Raw genomic sequence first — 26401 nt, forward strand, 5'->3', positions numbered from 1 at the left:
CAACGCTTTTATTGCGTTCCGTTCCGGTACAATGCTGGGGAGGTTAAAGGGGGATGCAAGGCACACCCACGCCGCGTGCTTTTTGGGGGTGCAACGCTGCGGGGGCATGGGGGGGCGCAGCGTATTTGGGGGTGCCGTGATGGGGGGAGAGGGGCATTTGGGGGTGCAATCCTGGGCGGGTATGGAGAGGGGGGACTGGGGCACCGCGGCCATCCGGGGGAGTCCAGGCTGGAGGGGGGAAGCGGGGCGGTGGCATTTTGGGGGGGGTGCAGGGGACTAGGGGGGGTTGCGGGGGACCAGGGGACATTCGGGGGCGCAGCGGCCCGGGCGAGCCCACGCGGCGCGGCGCCGGGGGGGGAGGGAGAGGACGCGCCCATGTGTGAAGGAGGGGGGTGCGCGGGGAAGGGGGGGGGATGTAGGCGTTGGGCGAGTCCATGTCTCCCTCGGGGGGGAGGCGCCGGCTAACAGCCGCCGTTGTGTCCAGCTGCTGCCGGTAGGAGCGAATCCTTCCAGCTGCCTTAAGTGAGGACGCGGAGCAAAGCAGGGCTTCGCCTGGCGCCGCTGGAGAGGCGAGGAGCCCGCGGAGGCGGCGCGGACGTTTCCCCCGGCTCCCCCTGCCCCCCCCGCGGCGAGCGGGCGAGGTGGTGCGGCGCGGGCGGCCCCGCCCACCGCGGCGGCGCGGGGCGGTGTCGGCGGCGGCGGAGCGGCGGCAGCGCGGGCGGCACCGGTTCCCCCGTCTCCCTCCTCCTCCTCTTCTTCCTCCTCTTCCCCCCACCGCCCACCACCACCTCGCCGTCGCCATGGCGCTGTGCGCCCGCTCCGCGCTCCTCCTGGCGGCTCCGCGCCCCGCCGCGCGCCGCCCCCGCCGCGCCCCCCGCGCCGGCGCCGCCGAGGCCTTCGTCAGGTAACGGGCGGGGGGAGGTGTTGAGGGGCGAACGGGAGGGGGGTTGAGGGGCTGACAGGGAGGGGGGGGGTTGAGGGGCGCCGAGGGGGTCCCGGGGCGCTGTCAGGGGCCTGGGGGTGTTGAAGCGAGTTCGGGGAGAAGCTGGGGATATGGAGGAGGGGGGAGCTAGGGGCGTGGAGGGGACTGACGGGGAGGGTCTGCGGGGTGCTGAGGAGGCTGGGGGCGTTGAAGGGGCTGTGAGAGGGAGGGGCTGGGGCACTGGGGGGGGGCTGTGGGCTTGAGGGGCCCGATGGGGAGGGACTGTGGGCTTTGAGAGGGTCTGGGGGCACTGAGGTGTCTGATGGGGAGGGTTTAGGGGCTTTGAGAGGGTCTGGGGTCGCTGAGGTGTCTGATGGGGAGGGTCTGGGAGCTTTGAGGAGGTCTGGGGGCACTGAGGTGTCCGATGGGGAGGGTTTAGGGGCTTTGAGAGGGTCTAGTGGCACTGAGGTGTCCGATGGGGAGGGTTTAGGGGCTTTGAGAGGGTCTAGGGGCACTGAGGTGTCCGATGGGGAGGGTCTGGGGGCCTTGAAGGGGGCTGCTTGCGGTGGCCTAGGGACATAGGGTGGCACTGGGGGAGGGGCATTGAGGGGTCTGATAGGGTAGTTTTGGGGGCACTGAAGAGGTTGGGGGTATTGAAGAGTTGATTGGGGGTGTGTCCAGGGGCATTGATGGATCTGATGGGGGCGTTAAAGGGATAAGGGATTTTGAAAGGGTTGATTGTGGTGGGATTGAGATACTGAGGGGTCCGGTGGTAGGGATAGGTTGGCAGGTATGGAGAGGACCTGATAGGGAGAGTAGAGAGTTAGGAGCACAGAAGGTCCTGATGATGAGGGCTTCAAGGTATTAAGGGCATTGAGGGGGGCTGATGAGGAGCATTTTGGAGGCTGAAGAGGTTGAAGGTGTTGAGGAGAGGTTTGGAGTGTATGGGTATGAAGGAGATAGAAGTATGGAGGAGGAGGATGGGCAGGAGAGGGCTGAGGCATTAGGGAGAGTGGGCTAGAGGAGGGGCTTGGAGTTAACTGAGTGGAGGGCTGGGGCATTAGCAGAATTTGGGAATCTGGAGCTATGGTAGGGGAGAGGTGGTGTATTGAGAAGTTGGAAGAGGTCCTTAGTTCTGGAGATGATTGGAGGCTACTGGAACGGAAGTGTCAGTGGCCTTGACTAGACGGAAGGCAGGAGCCTAACTTGAGCTTGCGGATGTGGGGGTTGGTGAATCTTGAATAATGTGGAGGAAAGGGTGTGTGTGAACCTATGGTTGGCTTGAGGGAGAGAGCAGAAAAAGAGATTTGGGGACACTGGAGAGTGGATGATTTGGTGGTGGCGGGGATAGTGTTACTGGAGTTGAACCAAGCTGGATTCTGGTTTGTGACAGGGAAATTGGGAGAAAGGGCTTGGGAAAGCTATGCTTGCCTAATTAGACTAGGGGTAGCAGGGGAAGAAGCTTGTGGTGGTTTGAGGAATTATAGAAAGTGATGCAAATATTCATGTGGTTGGCTTGTGCAGAAACTGCTAAAGGGTATGAAGGTGATAACATTTTCTGCATTGTGGAAATATGATAGAGCTGGAGAAGAGATTGGGCACAGATACATGTTAGATGATGGTATTTGCTCTTTGGAAGGAGGTGTCACCTCAGAAATTGTTGTTAGGTTGCAAGAACTGTACATATTTCCTTTCGAAGACTTAAGGTGCACACATATGTGTCTATTAAGCTACAGTATGTTTATTGTCTAAAATGTTTGAATATTATAAAGCACAACTCATGGGCTGAGATGCTTGATGCTTTAAATAGTTAAAGTACAATACATGGAAGTGTTCAACTGTGTAAAGTCAGATAATAGAGCAACTGGGACATTGCACATAAATTGCTAAATTGCCACCAAAAAATAGTTGACCAAACTACCAGAGTATTAAAGTGGTTATATATTGTTTGCAATAAACTTCCAAATTAAAAAAAAAAAAAAAAAAAAAAAAAAAAAACTTAGACATGCAGTTCAAGAAGGGAATAAGAGTTTTTGCTTTTCAGAGGATAGAGCCCTTGAACGGTGAAATTCTCTATTGTAAGAGAGAGAAATAAATGTCATTCTTTGCATTTAAAATACATGAACATGGCCATTTTGTAATGGTTATGTTCCTTCCCTGCCTTTAGTTAGAAACTGGATTAGTCTTAAAAGGAGGAAAAAAGAGTGACCTTTTTCAAATATATTTTTTTCACTGAATATATTAATCTACGTATGTTTAGAAGAAGCCATTTTTTTTTCTTTTATCGCTGGAAAGTATCTCAAAATTCATGACCTTTAACAAAATACCAAGAAGTGAAAAAGCAAGCTAAAAGAGAAAATGGTTTCCACTCAAGCCCATGTTTTAAGGGTATGAGTGATTTTGTAATCTGAGATCCTGTTTCAAAGTTGTCATGAGAACATTCAAACTGTCTGCGAACATCTGCAAGCTTTTCAGCTCCATTGGGAGATCCAAACAGCATCTGTAATTTGGCATGTTTGTAGGAGGCATGTTATCCGTTAAACTTTTTTTTTTTTTTTTTTTTTTTCCCTCCCCTTTCCCTCCCTCTTCAGCTCCCCTTTCCCTCCCTCTTCAGCGTTCCTTCTTGCACAGTTTTTTCAGACTGGACGGAGGCAGGGAAAATAGCATTTGCAATAAATTTCCCAAGCAGTCAGCAGATACCAGGGCAGTTAATAAAAATAACTTAAAACAAAACAATCCGTTATCCCTTCCCTCCACCCCTCAAGTCCCAAACAGGAGTGGAAAAATTCTTAAGACTATATAAAAGAATAGAGAAACTGCCAGAGATAACTCTTGGAGTTCTTCCACATGCTTCAGAATTTTGGTCTGCCATATGGTGCATTGGAAACTGGCATTTACCGCTGGGACCACAGGCACTGTAACAACAAAAGGGAGTAAAGAATGAAAATTTTGAAAATAAAGAGAAGCTGCCTTAGCCAATAGATGAGTATTTCCTCAAAAAGGATATGCCTTTTTAGAAGCTGATGTCATCTTACATGAGTCTGTGTTTAGTGAGGAACTAATGTTTTGCTCAAGAATGTACATATTTCTGAACAAAATTTCTACTAAATGCTACAGTTTGATATCAACACTTAAATTAAATATAAATTTGTTCTATATGATAGGGATTTAGACCCATCTTCACATTATCCTGTTGAAAAAGAGTCGGCAGATCCTTATAATAATTTGTCCATATTTGTAATATGACACAGATTAGTTTTCATTGTGTGTCTGTGGGGGGGAGTGCGAAACTGGGTTCAATTTATGTTTGTCTCTGCCTGTGTTATCCTCTAAAATGTTCTGGTTTTAATCACATAGTGGTTAAATATGTGCCTTTTTTTCTACAGCTCCAGAAGAGTTGTTGGAGTGCTTGGGAGGGTGATGGTACAGGGAAGAAAGTGGTATTGTGGTCTCTCAATTGCATGGGACATTTTTGTGTTGAAAGATTAACAGTTTGTGTATTGCTTGCATAACTAAGCTGATGTTCAGTATCTTGTAGTAGCACGTTTGCACCTGATTTTTATTAAGGAAACCACTGTATTTTCACTGTGCTAGGACAGGAGAAAAAAAAAAAACAAACAGACTTCCTACTTGTGATTTTCTTGTGCATAGACCTCTGCTTCTAGGTATTTTTTGTTGTAGGCAAACTGCCTCTAACTTCTGCAGATAATTTTTTTTTTTTTTTTTTTTAAAAAAAAAAAAGATCACAATTTATCCTTATAGTAGATTGATCTGCTGAAAGTGCTACCCCAAGCTATTCAGTGCCTGTTGATACAGCGTAGTACAGAGCCCAAACTTCTTTCTGAAGGTCTGTGAATACATAGGACTGAATGTGGGTAAATTTTCTACTGTAGGAGGATGTAAGATGCCTTAGGGACTACTGAATGGTAGGATAGGCCAAAGTCATGAGGGAGGTGGGACTACGTAGTTGATAGTAATAGAAAAGTAGAATAGTACTTAGGAGGGAAAAGTTGCCAAGGAGAGGAGGTGAGCTATTACCTTATCTCAGCTGCCAGTGGAGCTTTACATGAAATTACCCCTTTCCAATCCTTAAGCCTAAATTGATGGAGAGTGTTCTGGTTTGATGCTTTGTGGCTGCAGCAGTTGTGATCCGGTAATAGGTACTCCTGTTTTCAGCTGAAGAGACAGACACTTGCCTTCTCTTTCTGATAAGAGATTGATGACAGAGTAATTACAGTTGAGCTGTTAGCCTTTCATGTTTTCTTAAATATTGTCTTTTTTCTTAGGTGATACATTTTGGGGGAGGGAAATAGCTGACTTCCTCAGCAACGTGCTGCAGTTCAAGAAAGCAGCTGCCAATGAAAATATAGACTTGGTGTTCATAAATCAGCCTGTTAGACAAGTGGCCACGAGGCACTCTGTTTACCTGGAATACATACATGCATGCCATGGGCAATCTATCATTTGATTACACCCAGATTCACTTGGCTTCCAGTCCACTTTCTAATGCCAAGACCTTCTGTTTTACTAAGACTGTTCTGGCATGTATCTACTTGACACTTGCATTAAAACAGGTCCTATTGGTTGCTTATAGTAAACAAGTGTGCTGAATAGCTGTACTGGGTATGTGGCTTACTCGCATGGGAAAAGCTGTTCAATGTCTTCCATTTTAGTGTGGCTTAGTGTCCCTAGCAATTCATAGTTAATTTAGTTATGTGACATTTGGAGCATAGTAAGAGAATTTGGGGTTGTTCATTTGTGTGTGTGTGGTATGTTTTTTGTTTTGTTTTTGAAGAACAAAATCTTCTCATTTGTCAGTGTATTGGTTATCAAAGTGATACACTTAGGCAGGTGTTTTTGGGAGTACAGTAACTTTCAAAAATTGACTGGTTGTTGAAAGGGTTTTTGGAGTCCTTTTTGAGAAAGGGATAAGGTGATAAGACATGACAGCTGTGGAAATTGAGGTTCTCAGACCTTATGTATTCATGTGTATTCATCATCATTTTTATTTTTTTTCACAGCTTTACTGCTATTAGTTGTAGGTGCTATCATACAGTTTTTGACCATCCATTTCTTGATAGGAGAGTCTGGTATCTGTAGCTACCAGGAGTTCTACTAGTCTATCATTTGGCTGTCAAACTAAAGAATTCTTATACTACAGAGAGCCTATAAATCCTTTTTCCAGCAAAAAAGGGACTGATACGAGCATGGTTATAGAAAATACAAAATTAATGTCTACGTGCATTCTGTAAGATAATGTTGCTGATCAGATGCCCTGAAGTGTCAATAATCCTGAACAAGCTTATATTTTAAGAACTTAGAATCGTAGAATCAGTAAGGTTGGAAGGGACCTCTGGAGATCATCTAGTCCAACCTCCCTGCTCAGCGGGGTCACCTAGAGCATGGTAGACAGGGTTGCATCCAGGCGGGCCTTGAAGATCTCCAGAGAAGGAGACTCCACAACCTCTCTGGGCAACCTGGTCCAGCGCTCCGTCACTCTCAGGGAAGAAATTCCCCCTCACGGTCAGGCGGAACTGCCTGTGCTTCAATTTCTGCCCACTGCCTCCTATCCTGTCACATGGGACAACTGAAAAGAGTTTGTCCCCGTCCCCTTGACAGCCTCCCTTCAGGTACTTGTACACATTGATCAGATCTCCCCTCAGTCTTCTCTTCCTCAGGCTGAAGAGGCCCAGCTCTTGCAGCCGTTCCTCATCAGAGGGCTGGAGCAACTGCCCTCTGATCATCTTCGTAGCCCTACGCTGGACTCTCTCCAGTAGCTGCATGTCTCTCTTGTAGTGGGGAGCCCAGAACTGGACACAGTACTCGCGATGAGGCCTCCCCAGGGCTGAGTAGAGGGGCAGGATCACCTCCCTCGACCTGCTGGCAACACTCTTCCTAATGCACCCCAGGAGACCATTGGCCTTCTTGGCCACAAGGGCACACTGCTGGCTCATGGTCAACTTCACTAGGTAGTTCCAAACATTCAGTAAAGAGAGATTTGTGACTCTTCCTGTGTGTTCTGAAGTCTTTGAGTTGCAGAACTGGATATTATTATGTAGTTAAACCCTGGACGCAAAGATTTTGGTCTTGTAAAATGCACATCAAGAATTGAATTTTGTTCCCCTAAATCTATTTTAATATTTACTACTTAAAATTGTTAAACATACTAAGTGGTTTTGAAGTTGCTAGATCTCCTTATATTCAAATTACCTACATTCATTGTAGAGAAATTTTGAAAATATCTGAAAGACTGCCTTGTTTTAGGGTAGGTGAGGTGCGTTGTCCTTTGAGAGTGACAAGCAGTAAAATAGAATTGTTTAATTAAACTTTAAGAAAAAATTGAGAAAGCCTAAGTGTCAGTCTTAACTCTAGATGTTATATTTCAAATGTACAACTGCTTTGAAATTTCTGAGGATTTGTACTTTAGCTTGACTCCTTGTTTCTGTTTTCACAAATTGGTTAAGACAGTGATAATGTCATACTGTGGGAAGCACAGGAAAATTCAGTATTCAAATATAAGCAGCCAGTAACACTGTTTCTGGTAGAAAATGTGAGGTCAACCAAATGCCCATGAAGAATATCCTTGTTTTTTTTTTTTTTTTTTTTTTTTTTGAGGTAGAGTGGAAACGGATCACCTGGAACCTATGGTAGCAGTGGGCAATTTAATGGGAAGGGAATTTAGAAAACACCTAATACGTTTTTCCATCTTTCCTCTTTTTATTTCTTTTTCCCTTCAAATCAAGTTCTTAGACAGTGGTTTTAACATTAGAGAGCATGAATTTATTCAACTCATTCCCTGAAGATCAGTCTTATTAATGTGAGGATTTGCACAGTTTCGCAAGGAGCATCTCAGATTTTTTTTTCCCCCCTTGTTCACTGCTATCTATTAAAGCTTAACTGTGTGTGGGTTTTTAAAGGCTGCCCAGCATTTGTGGGGGAGGAGTGTAACATCTGCCAATATGAAGCAAAACATACTCAACTCGCTGCTCGGTACAGCAGTGAAATTATCTCCTTTGTCAGATGAATTGCACACTGAATCACAGCTGTGGCTGTCCCAAACATATGGTAGGCTAGCCGGTAGGAATCAATTGGGAATCAATAGGGGATCGATGTTAATTCAGTGTTAATACCGTTGCTACACTGGTGCTACTGGCTTAGGACAACAAGAAAAGGAATCTTCCTTGCAGTGCATAGAATTAATTGAATTAGCAATACGGGATGCAAAAAAAAAAAAAAAAAAAAAAAAAAGCACATTGTGCAAGAATAAATAAGCCTTTATGAAATGAAAATTTAACTATTATGTGAAATTCTCTTTAAATGTATTTTTTCTTTACAATTGGAAAAGGTGCAACTGCCAATGTTGTCTGCGTTGGCCAACATGCATGACTTTTGTACTGTCAATTATAACAGTCTAGATGTTGTAAAGCAAGGCGTTTTGCATAATTAGTATGAAGATGTGTGAACAGATGAGCAGTAATTCTTAAAAGTTAATGATGGTGAATTCTCTTGCTTTTTCTAATTTTTTTGGCTCTAGTCCAAGATTAGCAGACAATCAACTACCTCATCTTACAGTTTCTTAATTGGCCTAAGCACACTTCATTGCCAGCTGGTGCCCTAAGCTACGACTGTGCCTTCTGACCTTCCTTTTTCAGCAGTCAGATCATCTTGCTGATGCTTGAAAACATTTTTTTTTCTTAATTCCTGGGTTAGAGTTCATTTGGATCAGTAAGCTGATCTGACTTGACACATGGCTTCAAGATTGTTACTGCAGCCACAACAAAGGCAGCGGCTTGGGCGAGCGGATCCCTTGCAGTAACGGGGAATCTCACCCTGACTGACACCGGTCTAGAAATCACGTTGTCTGTCCAAAACTGCGAGCTGGAAAAACTCTCAATTAACCGACTTCAGCTCCTTATCCACTTCTGAAGTTGCTTCGTTTTCTGTCGATGTTTCCTTGTGTATGTTTGGAGCGGACTTAGTTTAAATGGCTTGCTACTCGTGTCTTGTCCAAGTCTCATTGGAGTCCAAGAATTCTGAATTTCCTTAAAAGGGCTGTATATACTTGTGTTCTTGAAAGACCTCTAATGCCGATTATCAGGATCAGGCTACTGTAAAATGAAATCGTGGTTATACGTTTGCCTATGGGGGAAGAAAGGGTGCACAGAAAGAGGTTGCTCTGTGATACGGTACCTATACTCCCCCTGAGCCCGAGGAGATTCAGAGCTACGTCTTTTGGGAAAGCATCCCAGTGACCGGAGGGTTACAGTGTTCCAGGTGGGTCATTCCTCCCTGCTTCTCTTTGAAATTGCGTTACTCTGGTAAAGAGAGAAGGAATAAAATCCAGTATCCTTGCTAGGGCACTTGCTTCGGAGGCGGGAGAAGTCATGGATTTTTGTTCCCAGGCCTGTTTCTTTGTTTTTGTCGGATGACTATTTAGTGTGAAATGCAAGAAAATACCTTATTTTTTTCTGACTTTGTATGCAGTTTAGTTTGTATTAACAGCACGTAGTTGGAGTTCTAATTATTCTCTTTGGTATTTCTGAATAATAGCTTTATTCAGGCACAGAAGTCTTCTGTTTTTAATGTCAGCCTGTGAATATAATGATTTATATGCACTTGATATGATGTAGAAAATATTTCTATTAAGAAGCTTTTTCAAAGACTTCCAGTTTTATAGAAGCGACTTCAAATAAGGCAAGGAAGAATATCCTTCTGAAGACTCTCCAATATTATAATTGGAATAAACATATTTATGGTCATATATCTAACTGTATAATTCATGTATAATTTGACCTATGCTTTTTCCTCTTGTATCAGGAGAGTCTCGTGAATGAAGTGTAGCATTGACATTAAACTGTGTGTGGCAAGAGTTTCTTAGCATATATTGATTTGAGAATTTTGTATTTTAAAAGGCATACTAAAGTTATAATTTCAGTGGGGGAGTAATTTACTTTGTATTGTAAAGTGTTTCTTTTTTTTTTCACTAAATGAGTGTTACCCTGGTGTGTGAGTTGCTGCAAGTAGTATTGCTACTTATTTTGTCAAGTTCAGTTCTGAATGTCCTTTTCCTTTAAAAATGATTAGTCTATGAAAATAAAATTGCAAAATGGTGGTATGTATTCACGCTGTGTTTATATGCATATGAGGTTTTATAGTAAAACATCTTAAGCTCAAATCTGACCTTTCTTTACTGGAAAACTAGTTAAATTTGACTTGAGTTAGGTGAACGCTCCTAGCAGAGGAATTTTTGAGTCTTGTTTGAGAGGAATGTTTTGGAAAATTACCTCTCGTGCCTTCACTTCATGAGCGTTCATAGGGTTTTTCTGATGACAGTTTCTTTTCTCACATGTGGAGCAATAGCAGGAAGATGCAGCCTCTGATATGGCGAATGTTTTATTAAAAGGCAGTCTGCAAGCTGCTTATTGTGTAACTGCAAAAATCCTTGGGCATGTTTCTTCCACCTTCTTTTCAGTCTGTCCTTCCTATGATCTTGGGATGCACAGTTTCTCTTAAACAGTCCTTTATAAATAGGTTAAGAAACATTTTAGTCTGGAGGTAATGCTTTGTCCATACATATTTTGTTTCGCTAGAGTTTTACAGAGACTTAAGCAGTTCTATATGCCTTCACCTGATCCCTAAATAATTTCTCTGTAAGCTAAGATCAAAACTCAAATAACTTAAAATTTCAGCATCTTGAAATGTTTATCAGTTTTAGTTAGCGTAGATTTTGAGTTGCACTTAGATTAGCTTTGGTTTACACTCTTCACATGTGCGCTGTCTTTCTGAGAAAGTAGAGCATTATAACTGCACTATCACTGCAAAGGTCTATTTGCTCTTTACTTGACTTAAATAACTAATAATTCAGCAGATGATAAATTTAGCTCTGTTTTAAGTTTTTCTGTAGGAGACATTTGTTTTCTACAGCTGAACAGCTCAGTTCTGTAAAGAAGAAAATACATTCATTATCAGCAGTGAAAATTCTTGCGTTATATCTGTGCTAAAGAAAAGGTTGGTTAGAAGTATGAACTATGTTACTCTCAGTTTGTGTGGCTATTATAGCTGATACAGCTGCATGTTGGCACATATAACAATACGATCAATTTATTTTGATTATGAAATTTTTGGCAAGACTTAGTATTATTGTGTCATTTCCTTTTTAATGTGGATCATAAAATGATCATACTTTAGGCTTACAGTTTTCTCTGACTGCTCATTGTAGAGAAATTTTTCATGGTTATAATAGAGAAATAATTGAGAAAGGTAAATTGAGAAAGGTGACTTAAGATGTAACTTATGAAAATGCTCTAGGTATTTCTTTGAGTATATAGAGAGAAATTTCCTGCTTTTGATTTGCATATAGTATTTTTCACCTGCGGAGTCGTTTTGACCTGCTGTTTTCTTTTTCACTTGAAGCTCAATAGTACAAGTTTAGTCTGTTAATTTCTCTTGTAGAGAAAATTTTTCTTCAAAGGAGACTCTCCTTCTGTTCAGCTTTTATGTTAAATAGGAATATTGGCTATATATTTTTCCATTATGGAGTGAATATACTTCTGGTGAATAAAGCCAGATCTAAGGAAGAATTGTAGTGCCTCAAGACTAAGTTGTTATAGAAAAATCCACTGTTCGGTAGCTGTTAAATCTGTGTTCACTAAAGTTGCTTCCTTTTTTTTATCTGAATGTTCCCTTAGTTCTGCATTTCTGCTTGTGTGTATGTTTGTAATAGTGACAGTAATGAGTCTTCATTATACTGGTAAGTAAAACCATCGCTGTGACACCAGCAGATAACGTGATGCTATTAGTCTTGAACAAGGAGTTTGCTGAGACTCTGCAAGGTTGAGAGTGGGGACAGAGGTTTTGGGAGTGTAGCAACTTCTCCATGTCCTCCTGTTCTCCTCCATACCCTTCTGCAAATATCAGGCTTTCCACTCATTTTATAGGAGCTTTGGGACATGTCTGTATTGTACAGTTACGCAGAGTGGAGGCTGCTGGATGGAGCTGGAGGTCCTGGAGTTTCTTCTCGTCTCTTTCATACTACTGAAGAGTAGAACCCATTGCAGTCCTTTCTGTTACCAGCTTTCTACTTCGGCATCACCTGCCCCGTGTTCCAGTTTTGCTCTCTACTGTACTTATCCGGTAGAGAAAGGAGCACAGGATGAGAGAAGAGGGAAGTTTGGGGCTAAAATTCTCGCAGCAGGTTAGAGACTAACAGGGTACTTGGTTAGAAGGGATTCTTAAGGGGTCAGTCATTTCTCAGGACTACGTACTTTGATACGCTTTAGACAAAAAATAATCTGGGGAAGGATTGGTGTGAGATTTAAGTGTATTTCAAGGTAACCATGTCAAATTGTGTGTATTGAATTCATATAATTAAGAAAACAACATAGATCAACACTTAAGCCTACCAGATTTGAGCATGTCAAAACAGTGTCCCTTAGGACCAATTCTTTCTTTTGCAGCTGCAGCCGCCTTCGAAACATTCAGAGTATCCTGACACAGAGCAGCAAATCTCAACCTGATGGAATCCTTTGCATTTTAGGTTAGTTCTCTCTCTGTCTCTCTCTCTCTGTGTACGCTTGCTGTACCCCAAAAAAGTCATAAAAGATGAATATATGAATGTTGTCTCTTATTCTTCCTTTGCCCCTACCCTCCCAGCCTGTTTATCAATGAGGAGAGCTACCTGATTGCTGTTCTTATCCTAAATAATTTATGAATCTGTTTACTAATTTCAGGCAAACTTGCTAGTGTAGTAGTAGTGATATCAACATTCCTCCAAGCTTTGTGAAAACTGAGTGGCTGGGTAGAAGAGAGACTCGTTATCAATGTCCGCGTTGAAGGAAAGATGAGGAGAACTTAACCCATATCTATTTGGTATAAACAGTTGGTTGCCCAGGCAGCATTTGTCTTCTAGCTGACAACTGAAATAAAGACTGAAGGCCAAAGGAACGTGCCCTGTGGGTGGTTCTGCCGCTTCGCTGGGGAGGTGGAAGGGACTAGCAGGTGCTGTATATGTTTATGAGACTTGGTAGGGAAGTTAAAGGACTGGAGGAAAACCTAAGTGTGCCAACGTTAGGGATCGTGATATGCAAGGCTGTTGAGGGTAGTGCTTGGGACAGGCTTGATTTATAAGAGATACATGAAAATTTGCAGGAAAAACTAGCAGCAGAATTAACAAAACCTGCTAATGAAAAAAGTAGGGGGGAGGGATGCTTAAGAAATAATTCAAAATGAATTTTAAAAGTCATATGGGAAGCCTGGGCAGCATTTGTAATTTAAATTATGGCACATAAAGAACATGCAATTTCAGTGCTTATTTATTTATTCTCAGAGTAGGGGAAAAGAGCGATGCAAAACAAAGCTGTACATGCAGATATGTTTTGGGAAAGTAACATGCTTTTCATACAGCTTTAGTATCGTTGTGTATAACTGACTTTTGTTTCTCAATATATAATTGTTATTAAGATATTAAAGAAAATTTCAGGAATGACAGTTGGAATACCTAGAGAATAGGATTAGAGGGTGATTATGCAGATTATGTTTAACACTTAAAGATGGAAAATTTAGTGTAGCCCTAGAGAAGCTATGAGTACTAATAGGTTTTGTATTTTTTGAATGGTGAAGCAAGAAAACTTGAAGCTTATTTGCTGGAGTGTGAAAAATTGATTAAAAACATCGAACCTTATTCCAGTTTGATAGATGCTGACTGCATAATAAGACTTTCTGTTCTACTTGCTCTTTTGTAATAGTTTAAGAAACCTTTTGGTTAAAAAAGTAGTAACTTTGATTTAAGTGGCAACCTTGCAACATTTAATTTTACAAGAAAAAGTACTTGGTTTTGCCTTTGATGCCAGTCTAATTTTGTAAAAATACAGCAAGCTGTGTCAACTCCCAATTCTTGCCATATATATATGCATATATATATATATATATATATATGCACTCCTTGACTTTTGTTAATTCTGAAGCTGCAATAAATCCCAGACATAAAAGTAGTCGCTCAAAATACTCCTTAAGAGATGTTGTTTCTATGGCATTAGAGCAAACATTACATGTGAAAGGAATCCTGTTCTGTAAGCTTCAGTGTGATATGGATTATTTAAAACCTTGCAAAAGATCATGCCTCCTAATAAATAAGCATTTCTGTTATAGAGATATGAAGTGTGTTTTTTTTCATTAGACTTGTGCTTTGTACTAATCTCTTTCTATACCCAAAATAGGACTGTTGTTGTCCATTCTGACCTATCTAATGTAGGCTGTAGGATTTCCCCCATAACTTCTGGTCTAGAAGCAACATCTCTCTGTTGTAAAGACATTAAATCTGTCTTCAAATACAGGCTTCACATAACAAAATTTAAATATCCTCATGTCTTGCATCTTTTTGATTTTTATGGAAACCAGATAATGTCCTATACCTACTTTTTTCTTCCAGTCAACGCATGTTGTATTTCACTCTGCTAGCTTTAAGTACCTAGAGTTAACTTTCCCCTTCCTCCTTATTTTTATATACTAGGCCATGAGATAGTGATATAAACTCTCATAGCTTCACTTCAATTAGATTAATATTTATACTGAAATTAAAAGCAGTTTGGTAAGGTACCAAAGAGAAGGGAGAATTTAAGCTTGATACAATTATTTAAAAGTAGCTGCTGCTGATTTTTAAATAATTCTACATTTTTTTTATTTTAAAATGATTGAATGGTAGTATACATGCATTCTTTGTCAGGGAAAACATGTCATCACAACTGACATGAAAAAGAAATTTGGAGGTGGGGAGAGAAGAGATGCATGCCAGATATGTCTTTTAATTAAAGATGTGATGTCTGATAAACTCCAGATTCTAGAAGAATCACTGTTAAAGTTGCTAAGAAAACTGGATATGAAACTCCCTAAATTATACTGTAAACTATTTTTAAGCAATAGCATTTCTTGCTTCTTACCTTTTAACTGAGATTTTTAGCTCATTAAGTTAATCTGGTATTTGAAGCTGTATACTTAGTATATAGCGTTCCTTCTTTACAAGTTTTTAGGAAATGTCTATCCTACATAGAACTGTTGGTCTTAGGTTGTGGGAGAAATCTTAATGACACTTCAATACCTTGTTCATCTCATTCCATGTCTAAATGGAGACTGTTTTAATGATTAATGTGCATGTCGCTTAGGTTGCTGCTTCTCAGTTGCCTAGTGGTTTTGAGCAGCTGTCAGAAGTTGTCAGAAGGTCCATTCTCTCCAGCCTCACCTTCCTGCTGGCCTCCCACCTTGTGTCCTTGGAGCTCACATGGCTGTTAAATGGGCTAAAAAACAATTATTCTTTGTTTTGATACATGGGGAATGTAAAAAATGCATGACTGGAAGAAAGGGAAAACAAGGCTTCTGTTACATGTAGATTATGTTTATGTCAGCTTAGCAACTGCTGCCCAAGCACTTGCGATAGCTGAGCCCTCCCAAATACTTTTTGTCTCAGAAAAGGCTAGTCTTGACCTGTTCCTAGATTGCTCCTCTTCCCTTTCCTTTCCCTCCCCACGTGCATTTTGCATCAGTTCCAGTGCTTGTTAGCTCTTGTGTACTGGATTCATCTTACTGAGCTGACCGAATTTTTCCATACTCGGCTGAACTAGTTTTCTGCCAGCTTAGCGAACTGAATCAGCTCCCTGAGAGGTCAGATAAAGCACTGCATGCAGGAAGAAAAGAAGGAGCAGGAATAGCTCCTTGGGCAGCAGTGGGCTGCTAGACAGACTGAGTCACTGTCGACTACACCCTTGTGATGAGCTGGGAAAGACTAGGAGTTACTAAACTTGCGCAGCTCAGCTGGAGCCAGGCTTGTGAGGTTTTCCTAGTTAATAGCTTTTCCTGTTGCTCTGTGAGGCCTCATGATATACTGGAGGTATCTTATCTTTGTCATCATTTCATTTCCTGTTTATTTTCCGCTAAATGTATCTATTCATTTAACTCCATATGCTTGTGTGGAGTAGTATTAAAGTCTGGGTATGATAAATCCTGTCTCTATTGGATACTAAAAAAATCAGGTATTCTCTGAAGTTGGTTTTATGGCACACTGTCTTCCCTGGTAGCCTGGGTGTGTTCTTCAGGCAATAAATTCACCCATGTCCTGTTTTAAGAGTTAAGCTGATCAGCTGCTCCTTTGTAAACACCTTCCTCTTGTCTTGTCTTCTACCTCCTCCTCATGTCAAAAATACCAACCATCTTTCTTTTCATTTTTCTTTTTTCAGTAAGTTTAACTGGAAAAACAGAGGCCAGTTAGTTTAACTGGAAAAACAGAGGCTTGATATTTAGCTTTGAAGATCTTTCTGTTTCAAGTCCAAAGAAGAGCTGATGTGCCTGCATACTTGCTCTCAAACTCTTTCAGTAATGGCTACATCTTAATTTTTTTTATAAGGATAATTTCTCCCTTGTCTTCTGGTCTGCCAGTCTTTTCTTTGTTCCTCTCTCCTTTTTCCTTTACTGCTTTGCTCTGTGTTATTCTGTTAGCCTGTACCTGGGCATGCTACCTTGGCTTTCTGGACTTTGGAGTTCCTAGCCATGAGCCTGATAAGTAAAAATGCAAATGTAGTGAGATGGCCACTTTCATCCATGCTATTTGGACTAATGTTTAGGGTGTCTTTTGTTAGATTAGCATTTGAGTTGATAGATGATGTTTGCTCCTGAAACTTCAGTACAGCCTACAAATGCGCTCTTACAGAACAGCTGATCTAACAGCTTGCTGTCATCAAAAGGGACTGTCCTAACTGCTGCACTAGAATGGATGTTTATCTGATCAGTTAGGCAAGCGAGCAGTAAACCAGATTACCTGCAAGACAATGTGTGCACAGACAATAGGTGTAACAAAGGCAGATCATTGTAGCAGAAGGGAAAAATTGAGTGTCTGGGTGTGAGAATTCGCATACCTTCTGTGAGACGTGCTCTCTGAAAGAGAACTGTGGCTTGTGCTTAAGAAAAGTGTGCTCTGATGGAGTGTGTGGAAATGGGAGAACAGTACTAGAAGCTAAGTAGCAGTGGAATGAAGATTCCAAGATCTTGGCAGGAAACTGTTTTTTTTTTTGTTGTTGTTGTTGTTTTTGAGGTGGTGAGAAAAATAGGTATTATTCAGTTTTCCCTGGCCCCGACACCATTCAAGGAATGCAACTTAGTAGTGTGCGTTATCGGTGCATATAATCGCAAAGCCCTGAAGCGAGAACAGAGTTACAAAGGTTCTGTAACTTCAGCACAAGCTAGAGAGACAGCGGTTGGCTCTGCAAGTCTTGGTAGATCCAGGCGATGGATTCAAGTTCGTCTCCTCTGCAGGTTTAGACTGAATACCTGATGCCTTGGAACATATGTTATCTGAAGACCAGTTATTATGCAGACAAGGGTGGTTAGTATGATATGGGATTCAATGGTTGGATATAAGCAGAGCATCTGGTTAGCACTCCAAAACTTAAGATGAGAGAGCTTATGGTTTGTTCCAATTTCAGAACTACTCCTAAGTAGTTTGGTTTCTGATGCAGCTCCTGAAACATAGGCGTGCAGGCTGTGCTGTGCATGTGTTATGACATGCTGTTGCACTGATCTCTCACGTGGACGGTTTTAACGAATTTTTTTTGTACAGCCACACAACTTATATAACTTGATGTTAATGCTTATGAGAAATTTTGTAGCATAGTCAAGACTAGTGACTGCTGTTATGTATGCTTGTGAGGGATGGTGTTGCTTACATAGTTTTAATTGTGGAGATTTATTACATTTGAATTAAGTATTAGGAATTATGACTGTGTGTATTGATGGTCTTGCAGAAAGACGAAAACATTCCCTAAATCTGTGAGTGATTTTTTTTTCTTAATCTTTTTTTCTTTTTTTTTTTTCTTTTGATTTATCTATCTTCTAACTCTCCTTGCTATGGATCTTTAGGGGTTTTTTTTTTTTTTTGTTTTTATTTTTCCAATGAACACAAAAGACTTCCCTTGGAAGCCTTTCATGTGCCATATGTTTGTCAAATCTTTTGATGATTTGTTAGAAGACTGCACTGGCTTTCTGGTGACTCAGGGACTGCACTATAATACTTATAATGTTTAATCATGTATTCTAAAGCAGGAGATTTAGGTCATGGGATTAGTTTATTAGGAAGCTTCAATCAAGAGCATATTCATTAGAATGAACACTGCATATATACAGATGTTTAGGTTTGGATTGCTAGATAAAATTGAACTTCTGTTGCTTAACACTGCAGAAAGCTAAATTTTATTTTTAAGCGGTGCCTGTGGATTTAGCTCAAGAGTGAAATGTCAGCATGTAGCAATGAATTACAAAAACTCTTTTTTCCTTCCCTGTCTTTCCAGGATGTTGGAGTAAGTATTCACTGACTATATGAGAGATTCAGTTAATACTCCTATCTAAACAGTTGTCTTACTAGGGAAGAACACAAGCTGTTCGAGAGTACTACGTTAGAGCACACATTTCACAAACAGTTTGTTTTTTGCAGGAATTGATAGTCGATACAATGAAGGTTGCAGGGAACTAGCAAACTATCTGCTTTTTGGCTTGTATAACCAGAGTAACAATGACTTTGAGAGAACTGGGTTTCCTGAAGAAGTTCTTGATGGTGAGTAGTATGATAACCTTTTTCACGTGTTTCTTAGTTTTTTTTTGGAGGGATGGTGAGTCAGCAGAAGGGGCATAGTTATCAGTGAATTAAAAAAAAAGGTCAGTAAATCTCCTCCTAATTGTGAATATACAGCTGATAAACTCATAAAAAAGTATTTTCCTTTTTTAACTTCCCCCTCCGTATTTCCCTAAATGTTTTTGATATAGAGAAATATTTAGAGAAAATATAGAAAAAAAAGAGCCCACTAGTAGAAATCTTAGTTCAGTCTAGATATATGTATATATATTTTTATTTATTTATATATAGATATATAAAATAAATTTTGATTATACAATAACTGATAACAGATGTTAATGTGGGGTTCTAAAATACTTGAGATAATTTGCCGAAGTAAAAATAAAAACTCTCATTTTTATATTTGAAAGGTGACCAGTTATCAAGGTCATAGATTATTCCCTTATTTGCACAAAACTTTGACTATCTTATTTTACATTGGATATGCTGCTATGGTAGTTTGTAGTAGGAAAAAGCTCTTGATCTAATGCCAGGCAAGGGCAAATACAGTTAACGTTTTTGTAAGTGTTCATCACTGACGGTCTTGGCTTTTCAAAGCACAGACTGATGCAAGTTCTGAGTAAGAGTTTAGAATAAACTCACTATTGTTTTGAACAGTAAAAAGTACTGTTGTACTTGGAACTGTATGTGACTGCCAGCTTTTTTATTAAAAAAGTGAAATATAATATAGGAAAATGTGTGTTCTGTTCTGCTCCTTTGTTTTTTGTGGTTGTGTAAATCTTCTGTCTGCCCTCTTGATTCTAGAATAAAATCTGTTCTGCTTGTTGCAGATATAATCATATTAATAAAACCTGACAGTGTTCATCTGTACTGTAATCCTGTGAATTACAATTATCTTTTGCCATATGTGGCATACTGGAGGAACTTGCATTTTCACTGTCTAACTGAAAATGAGGTATGTGGAAAACGAATGCCCATGAGAACTGCATGTCTGTAATAGCTTGCTAATGAACTGATACTCAAAGTGGAACTTTTTTACACTTCTGGAAGTCTCTTCCCCCACCACCTTCATATTCTGTTGGGAGTGATGTGCTCCTATTTAGGGGCATTAATTATTTTATTAATGTGTGCACAAAAAACAAATTTCTAATAATTGTATTTGCTAGAGAGTGAAAGCAAAAGCTTTTTCTCCCCACTAATTGCTATTATTTTGACTTGAGTTAATGATCTTTTAATGAGGAAAAAAGTATGTGGGATGAGAGAAAAGTAGAATCTGAATCAAGTGATATAGTCAGCACTGAAATTTCCAATGATACTTATTTGTCACCAAAGTAGCATATTAATGTGTCATATGCCTATAGCTTTAGATGTTTAGAAAATATCGGCTTAGTAAACCGTTTAAGAACCATAAACTTTGTTAAGTATGTTCTTTTTCAACTCTTCCTTTCAAGAGCTGTTAACCTCAGTAAGGGAAAAAAGCTGAGTTCTAGCATTCATTTTCGTTGAGCAATAATTACTGGATATGAATTTGTCTTACATCTAGAAGTGAAAGTATTCCTAGAAGAACTAGATTTAACATAGTAAAGTGATATTAGAGGAGTTGGAATGAAAATGATTGTTCTTTACTCTCTGGCTGTGATTCTTTGTGCTGTGGATAACATAAATGAAGAAGCTGATAGGCAACTAGTTGTTAGAAGGCTATGTTGTAAATGGGTGTAACTGGTGAAAGTTTGAATGGGGAGGGCAGAGAGAGGCCTTTTTTCTCCTCATATTGGCTGTATCCTCTTTCCAGACTGAAAATGGTGGGAATTATGACTGGTGATGTTTCTGCATGGATGATCCATAATGTGTGTACATGACCAATTATAAGATAATTCAGGCTAGAAGGGACGTCTGGAGATAGTCTTGTCCAACTTCTTAATAAAGATGGGGTCAACTATGAGATTGGCAAGCTTTTAGCATCTTACTGAAAAAGAAGTTCTTATTCTGATGGTATTTTACCTCTTGAGGAACTGGCAGTTGTTTGGGATTGACTTTGAACTGAAACTTGGATCTAACGTCCCAGGACTGGAGAAAGAAAACATTATGGTAGTAACTTGGGCTGCGTCTTGAATTCAGTCTTCTCTTAAAGTAACTTGTTCCAACATAAACTGGTTGGGTGTAATCCAAAACTCAGATGATCAGTATACTACTGAAGTTCATAGTTGTGTAAATTATTTCTGTATTATTCAGTTCAGAGCAATGTATGTCCAAAAAAAAGAAAAAAGGTAAATGAAACATTACTGCCCCCTGATTTTGCTCCAGAAAGCAAGTGACTTGAAATAGGTTTTTCCTCAGTGGCAGTTTTCTGTGGCTCATCAGTTGATACTCTCAAAACATTTTCAGTCGTCTAAAGACTGCCCAGAATCTACTAGATGATGTTTAAAGACTTCACTGAAAGCAAAGTGTATATTTATGCTTTTATATAATGCTTCCAGTTAACTTCGGTTTAAAAGAAGTTGTCTCATTTGTCTTGAATACGTATCTGCTGTGACAGAATTTCCAAAATACAGAAGCTAAACAGGCTCTCTAACTTCTGGGAGATGTAGGTAATAAGTTAGTGGATTATAAAAAGTAGCATTTGCCATCGAGTTAAAACTGTACTACGAATGTGGTCTTTAGGATAAATCTAACAATCAAATTAGCTATGCTTACTGAAATTTTATTTTAAATTATTTTTTCCAGTATGAAGATGAAGATGAAGAAGTTGCTGAGGAATTCAAAATTTCCAGCTTTGTAGACATGGTTCGAGATTGTAGTCGAATTGGTATTCCATACAGCTGCCAAGGTGGGTTAGCTTGTTTTATACTTAGCATAAATGTTTTGTATAATGCAATTCATGTAGTTCAGTGAATGAAGATTTTCTTGTCTTTGGTAAGAAATCACAATTAATATGCCACTGGTGGTTCTGTTTTTTTTTAACTTGAGTTGCGTTTCTTCTTGAAAACTGTAATCTGTTAGACTTCATCTGAAGAGTGGATGCTCACAGCATGAGGCAGAGGAATAATTTGCATTCAGAGAAGTGTGTTCTGCTACGTACAGAAGTTCTCTGTTCAAGTGGGAGCTTCAAATAAATACTTCTTTATGTAGGGAAAGAATAAACATTTTGTTATGCAAGTTTCCTTTTTTAGCACTGAAAAGACTGGGCTGCATGACTTCCTGTTATGATCTGTAGCCAGCCTTGCAGTCTGAACAATGTAATCTTATATTGTTTGGTAAAGTGTACTTTGTGGTATCCAAGCAGTGAATAATGCAAAAGCAGTGCATGCAGTGCTTTGCTGTCTGGCATGCTGGGATTTTGAGCCATAGTAGGCGAAGTGCAAATTTCAAAAAAAAATACGTGTTTTTTTTTGTTTGTTTTTTTTTGTTTATTTTGAACTGTGCAAATTCAAACTAAGCTAATTCAGTTGGCTTTGATTTCTCACAAATTCCACATGTATTCTCAACTTGAGGAAGTGGAATCTGGAAACTTTTTTTTTTTAAACTGCTTCTCTTTAAAGAAAAAGTGGTATGTCTTAATTGACTGAAGAATCATTAATTTGCAAGGAGAAGGAGTATCTTTTTTTTCTAGACTGAGAGCTGAAAAAAAGGGACAAAATTTGGAGTGGAAAAAGAAAGCATTCTTCAAATACTACCTTCTTCACCAAAATCTATACTTCGATTAAAGATTTTAAATTGCATGAGCAAAGAGGGTAATCAAGGTCCTTTATTAGAATCTTAGAGCAACTGTAACATCTCATAGAAAGTTAATAAACTATCAGTGTTTGAGATTTGTGGAATATGTCTTTTGCAGGCCATCTACAGATATTTGATATGTTCATTGTTGAAAAGTGGCCAATAGTGCAGGCTTTTGCACTGGAAGGAATTGGGGGTGATGGCTTCTTTACAATGAAATACGAAGTAAGTAGTTATATTTTTCATCTTGTTTTCTCTCCTTTCTTAAGCAGAAATAGTCATGGAATCATTTAGGTTGGAAAGTACCTGTTGAGATCATCTAGTCCCAACCCACTACTTGAAGGAGGACCAGCTTCTAAGTTGCATCAGGTTGCTCAGGATCTTGTCAAGCTGAGTTTTGAATGTCCAAGAATAGAGATAGATACCATACTCTCATTGAGAGATTGGAATGAGCTATGCAACATTCTGTCCTGGATTGATGGTTCTTTCCTCCCTCCGTGATTTAGGATGTTTTCTTTATCTTCTAGACTTAGAACTCCTCTGCTAATAACAGAGAAACTTAGGTCTGGTAAGTGGTGATAGAACTGCCAGAGCATTGTAAGAGAAGCTGTTTAGTCACAGCTGCTTTAAAATAAACTAAGAAGTGACTGTATTCTTGGGGTCATTGGTTCTGGTACAATAAACGTATCTGGTTTTCTGTCACACATTAAATATTTTGGGGTCATTTTGGCCTGTTAAATAGGGTAATAGTCAAGATTTTGGATGATGCTTCTAGTTCTAAAAAGGATTTGCTGTTCCACTGTGGAAAACTTGCATTGTTTGGTTTTCCAATTCATTAGATACACTGTAAGAGCATCTTCAGAGAAAGGCTTCATATTTCAGTATTTGAAGCTTCTTTTATTTCATTTTCTGGCGCCTTTGCCACAGAAATGTAAATATCCCATTCTTTTTTTTCACTCCTCCATTTGTGTAGCTGGAATATTGTTTTTTTAATTGGCAGAATTCAGGGAAAACAAGGAATTAGTATTGCCATTGTTTAAAGAATTTCATCACATGCAATACTTGCACATCTGCTCAAAACTCCTCTGTGAGTTAGTGTTCCGGTCTCTTCCTGACCTCTCTGTTCTTTCCACTGAAATCTTTCTCTGCTTTATTTCTTCATTTCATTACAGTACTGTAGTAGTATTGTTGTGTGAACGTGTCAAAACCTTTAAATGCAAAGCCTAAACAGCTAAGCATTCTTGTGGAGGTCTGACTAGGTATAGGTAGCCCTTCCTGATGGTCTGAAATTGGTCAGTGAAAAATTGTGCGAATTCGGTGGGAGCAGAAGTTGGGTCTTAACTACGTATTTTCTCAAAGGTTCCCACGAAGCAAATTGTGCTAGGGTTACAGTTACCTGTGTAGCGATAACTTGGTAAAGCACGGTCCCTCCTGTTTCCTTGTGAGGGGCAGTACTGCCCTCATGGCACTCTTGCAGACTTGAAAAGGAGCAGTGCAGATTCTCGGCATCTGTTTTTTCAGAGTATGTATGTATAACTCACACATTTCAGCCAACTTCCAGCTTGGGTTCTTGCTTTCTTCCTCCTTAGAATCATAAGGGGATTTCAAGTGGGAAGCGACATTCTTAATGCTTTACGTAGTTGTTCATGCATGATTATCTGTTAAGCAGCTGCTGTGTATCACAGATGGAGGGGGAAAAAGCTAGATCTCTTAAAACAAAAAAAAACCCATACATACATACAAATATTTGTGTGTATGTATGTTTGGGATTGCTGTAAAGAATCTAAAAAATTAATACTCTTGAAGAGGGGATGTTCTTAATGCATTTTTAGCTCTTCAAACGTATCTTCCCCCTGCTATGTATTCCTCAAAATAATCTGATGATAAATTACAAAGTATTTTTGCTGTTTTAAGGATACTTCCTCTCTTCTAAAAAAAATATAGCAGTGAAGAGCTGTTTTCTGTGTTCCGTGGTAGAACGAACGTATGAAAGTCACAATTGGTTAAGATGCTGTAATCCAGAGAGTTTATTGTATCAATAGTTGGGTAGAAGCAATGTCTTAGAAGTCTTTATTGCTGCATCCAATAATATGAATAATTGGAATAACGATGTAAGGCAATATTTCAATCAGTGTTGCAGTTTGAAATAATTGGTTGGAGCAACCCTGTAAATGCAGAAGTTACTCAAATACAGATGTCCCTTAAAAATACATTTTTGAATAGTCTTCATCGGCATTCTTGGAAGGAGAAAAAAAAATAGTAATGCTGCTTGCTAGGTTAGTTTAATATTCCTTAAATTTACATTACGCTTACTGTAAGAATTGATTAGCATGTAGGACTAGTAATCTTGGAATCCCTTTATTGGCTGTTTTAGCTCAGGAAACTTAATCTTTCCCTTTTGGCTGCACCAGCTGATATTTTTCTTGGCTTTTATTAATTATATTCAATTTTGAGAAGTTTTTGGGGGAAACGCTTTGTTTGAAAGATGCAAACAAAACTTTACATGTACTTTAAACTGTCAGTTGAGCAGATGAATCTTTCCAGTATCCATAACATTTGCATCAGATTTGGTCAATTCTTTTGTAACCATTGCCATAAAAACATTTCAGACTTCCAGAGGTAAGAAGGACTCTCGAATTGGGTGGCACGCTTCTAAGTCCGTTTCAATGCAACATAAACCTGTGTCTGTGGTACTCCTTAGTGGCATTTCTCACAGAAATACATTTAAAATATTTTTCAGTTAATGGATGTCAGTGTTGATCTGTGGAAAACATACGGCAAAATGGATCCCGTTTCCTTGGAGGACTTGCTCTTTGAGGTAATGCAAGTGAAATCTGCCGAACCAACTCCTGCATTTGCACGGCTGCAGAGCAAAATGGTGGTTGTTGTTTCTTAAGTGTTTGCAGGCTTAATCTACTGACTGTGGACATTGTGGATTGCAGGGTCTCTTTCCTTTCCTGATACCATCCACAAATTCTGCAGAACTTCTGTAGAAGAAGAAAGCAGCTTGTCTTGGATTCTGTAAAATTCTTTTAATTCCTTAAAATGCGTAAAATTCTCATGAAAGATGACGTGGATATCCTTTAGGCCATAGGACTATGTACAGAGTAGAAAGTGTTGGGAATGTTTGTGTTTTTCAGCCCTCCCTTGTGGTAAGTGGGGAAAAATCCACTTTAGCATACAACTGTTATTTCAGGAGAAAACACTTTCATGAGCTAGTTTAAGTGGATAACAGTGACACACAGTGGCAGCAGTGATGCTTTATGAAATACAAGCATTCACTGTTAAGTATTTCCTTCTTGTAATAAGGGGTCTGATCTCGATGCTAGAAATGAAAGCAGTATGTGTATATTATTAGATATTATTTGTCTCTTAAACTCAGTTTTAAGAACTTGTGTAACTTCTGCCTGGTCTGTTGGTTTAAACAATAAGAAACTGTTTCAGCTTGAGTTGGTTTCAGACCAATTTTTGCATTGATGGCTGTCCCTTGTTGAAGTGTAGTTTAAGTATTCAGGAGTAATGGTTGTATTTTTTTCGTCAGTTTTCAAACTTAGCAGCAAAACAGGCTCCTAAAATGTAGCAAGGTCATCATTAAGTATCCTTTATTAATAAAATATTGGTAGATTTCCACCCTATTGGGTTGTTGTAGCTACTGCTATGATGAAAATTTTAAAATCATGTTGTTTAATATGGATGATTTAAAAAACATCAGACAAGTCTCAAAACTTTATAAGGCTGTTAGTCTAAATAGTCACACTACAAGATACTTCCTTTACCCCCTCTCTGTGGAAGTGGGGGAAATGTTACAGTAAGGATTCAGGTTAGAGTACAGATAAGTGTTTGGGATTATTATTTTATACCTGATAAACCTACTCTGTAGCAGACTTATTTTTACTATGTTAAAGCTTTTTGAGTGTGGAAGTTGTTAAATTGACCTCAAATTATCTGAAGAAGATTAACAATAATGGATAGAGTTTTCATATTACTTATTTCACAGAAACTGGTAATTTTTCAAAATGATTTTTTTCAGTAAGGATATAAGTTGTGTTTACTTAAAGAATATTTGGAGTTCAAACTTTTTTTTTCTTTTTTGGTTAATACGGCTTTACTGTCAGGAAATTCTAACTCTGCTTGAGATTTAAAAGAATTCATGTTCT

General features: G+C 39.6%; 1 protein-coding gene across 2 annotated transcripts in view; it reads left to right on the forward strand.

Moving 5' to 3' along the window:
- Positions 1-686: 686 nt before the first annotated feature.
- DNAAF9 (dynein axonemal assembly factor 9) overlaps positions 687-26401 on the forward strand; it is a 77345-nt gene continuing 51630 nt past the window's right edge. For both annotated transcript variants that reach the window (XM_062575017.1, XM_062575018.1), the window contains exons 1-7: positions 687-904; positions 12379-12458; positions 18393-18512; positions 19361-19485; positions 21255-21357; positions 22363-22469; positions 24985-25062. In XM_062575017.1, coding sequence (XP_062431001.1) covers positions 801-904; positions 12379-12458; positions 18393-18512; positions 19361-19485; positions 21255-21357; positions 22363-22469; positions 24985-25062 — 717 coding nt within the window. In that variant the 5' untranslated portion in view covers positions 687-800. The remainder of the gene's footprint in view (positions 905-12378; positions 12459-18392; positions 18513-19360; positions 19486-21254; positions 21358-22362; positions 22470-24984; positions 25063-26401) is intronic.

This window comes from Rhea pennata, chromosome 4, assembly GCF_028389875.1.
Source record: "Rhea pennata isolate bPtePen1 chromosome 4, bPtePen1.pri, whole genome shotgun sequence".
Taxonomy (NCBI): domain Eukaryota; kingdom Metazoa; phylum Chordata; class Aves; order Rheiformes; family Rheidae; genus Rhea; species Rhea pennata.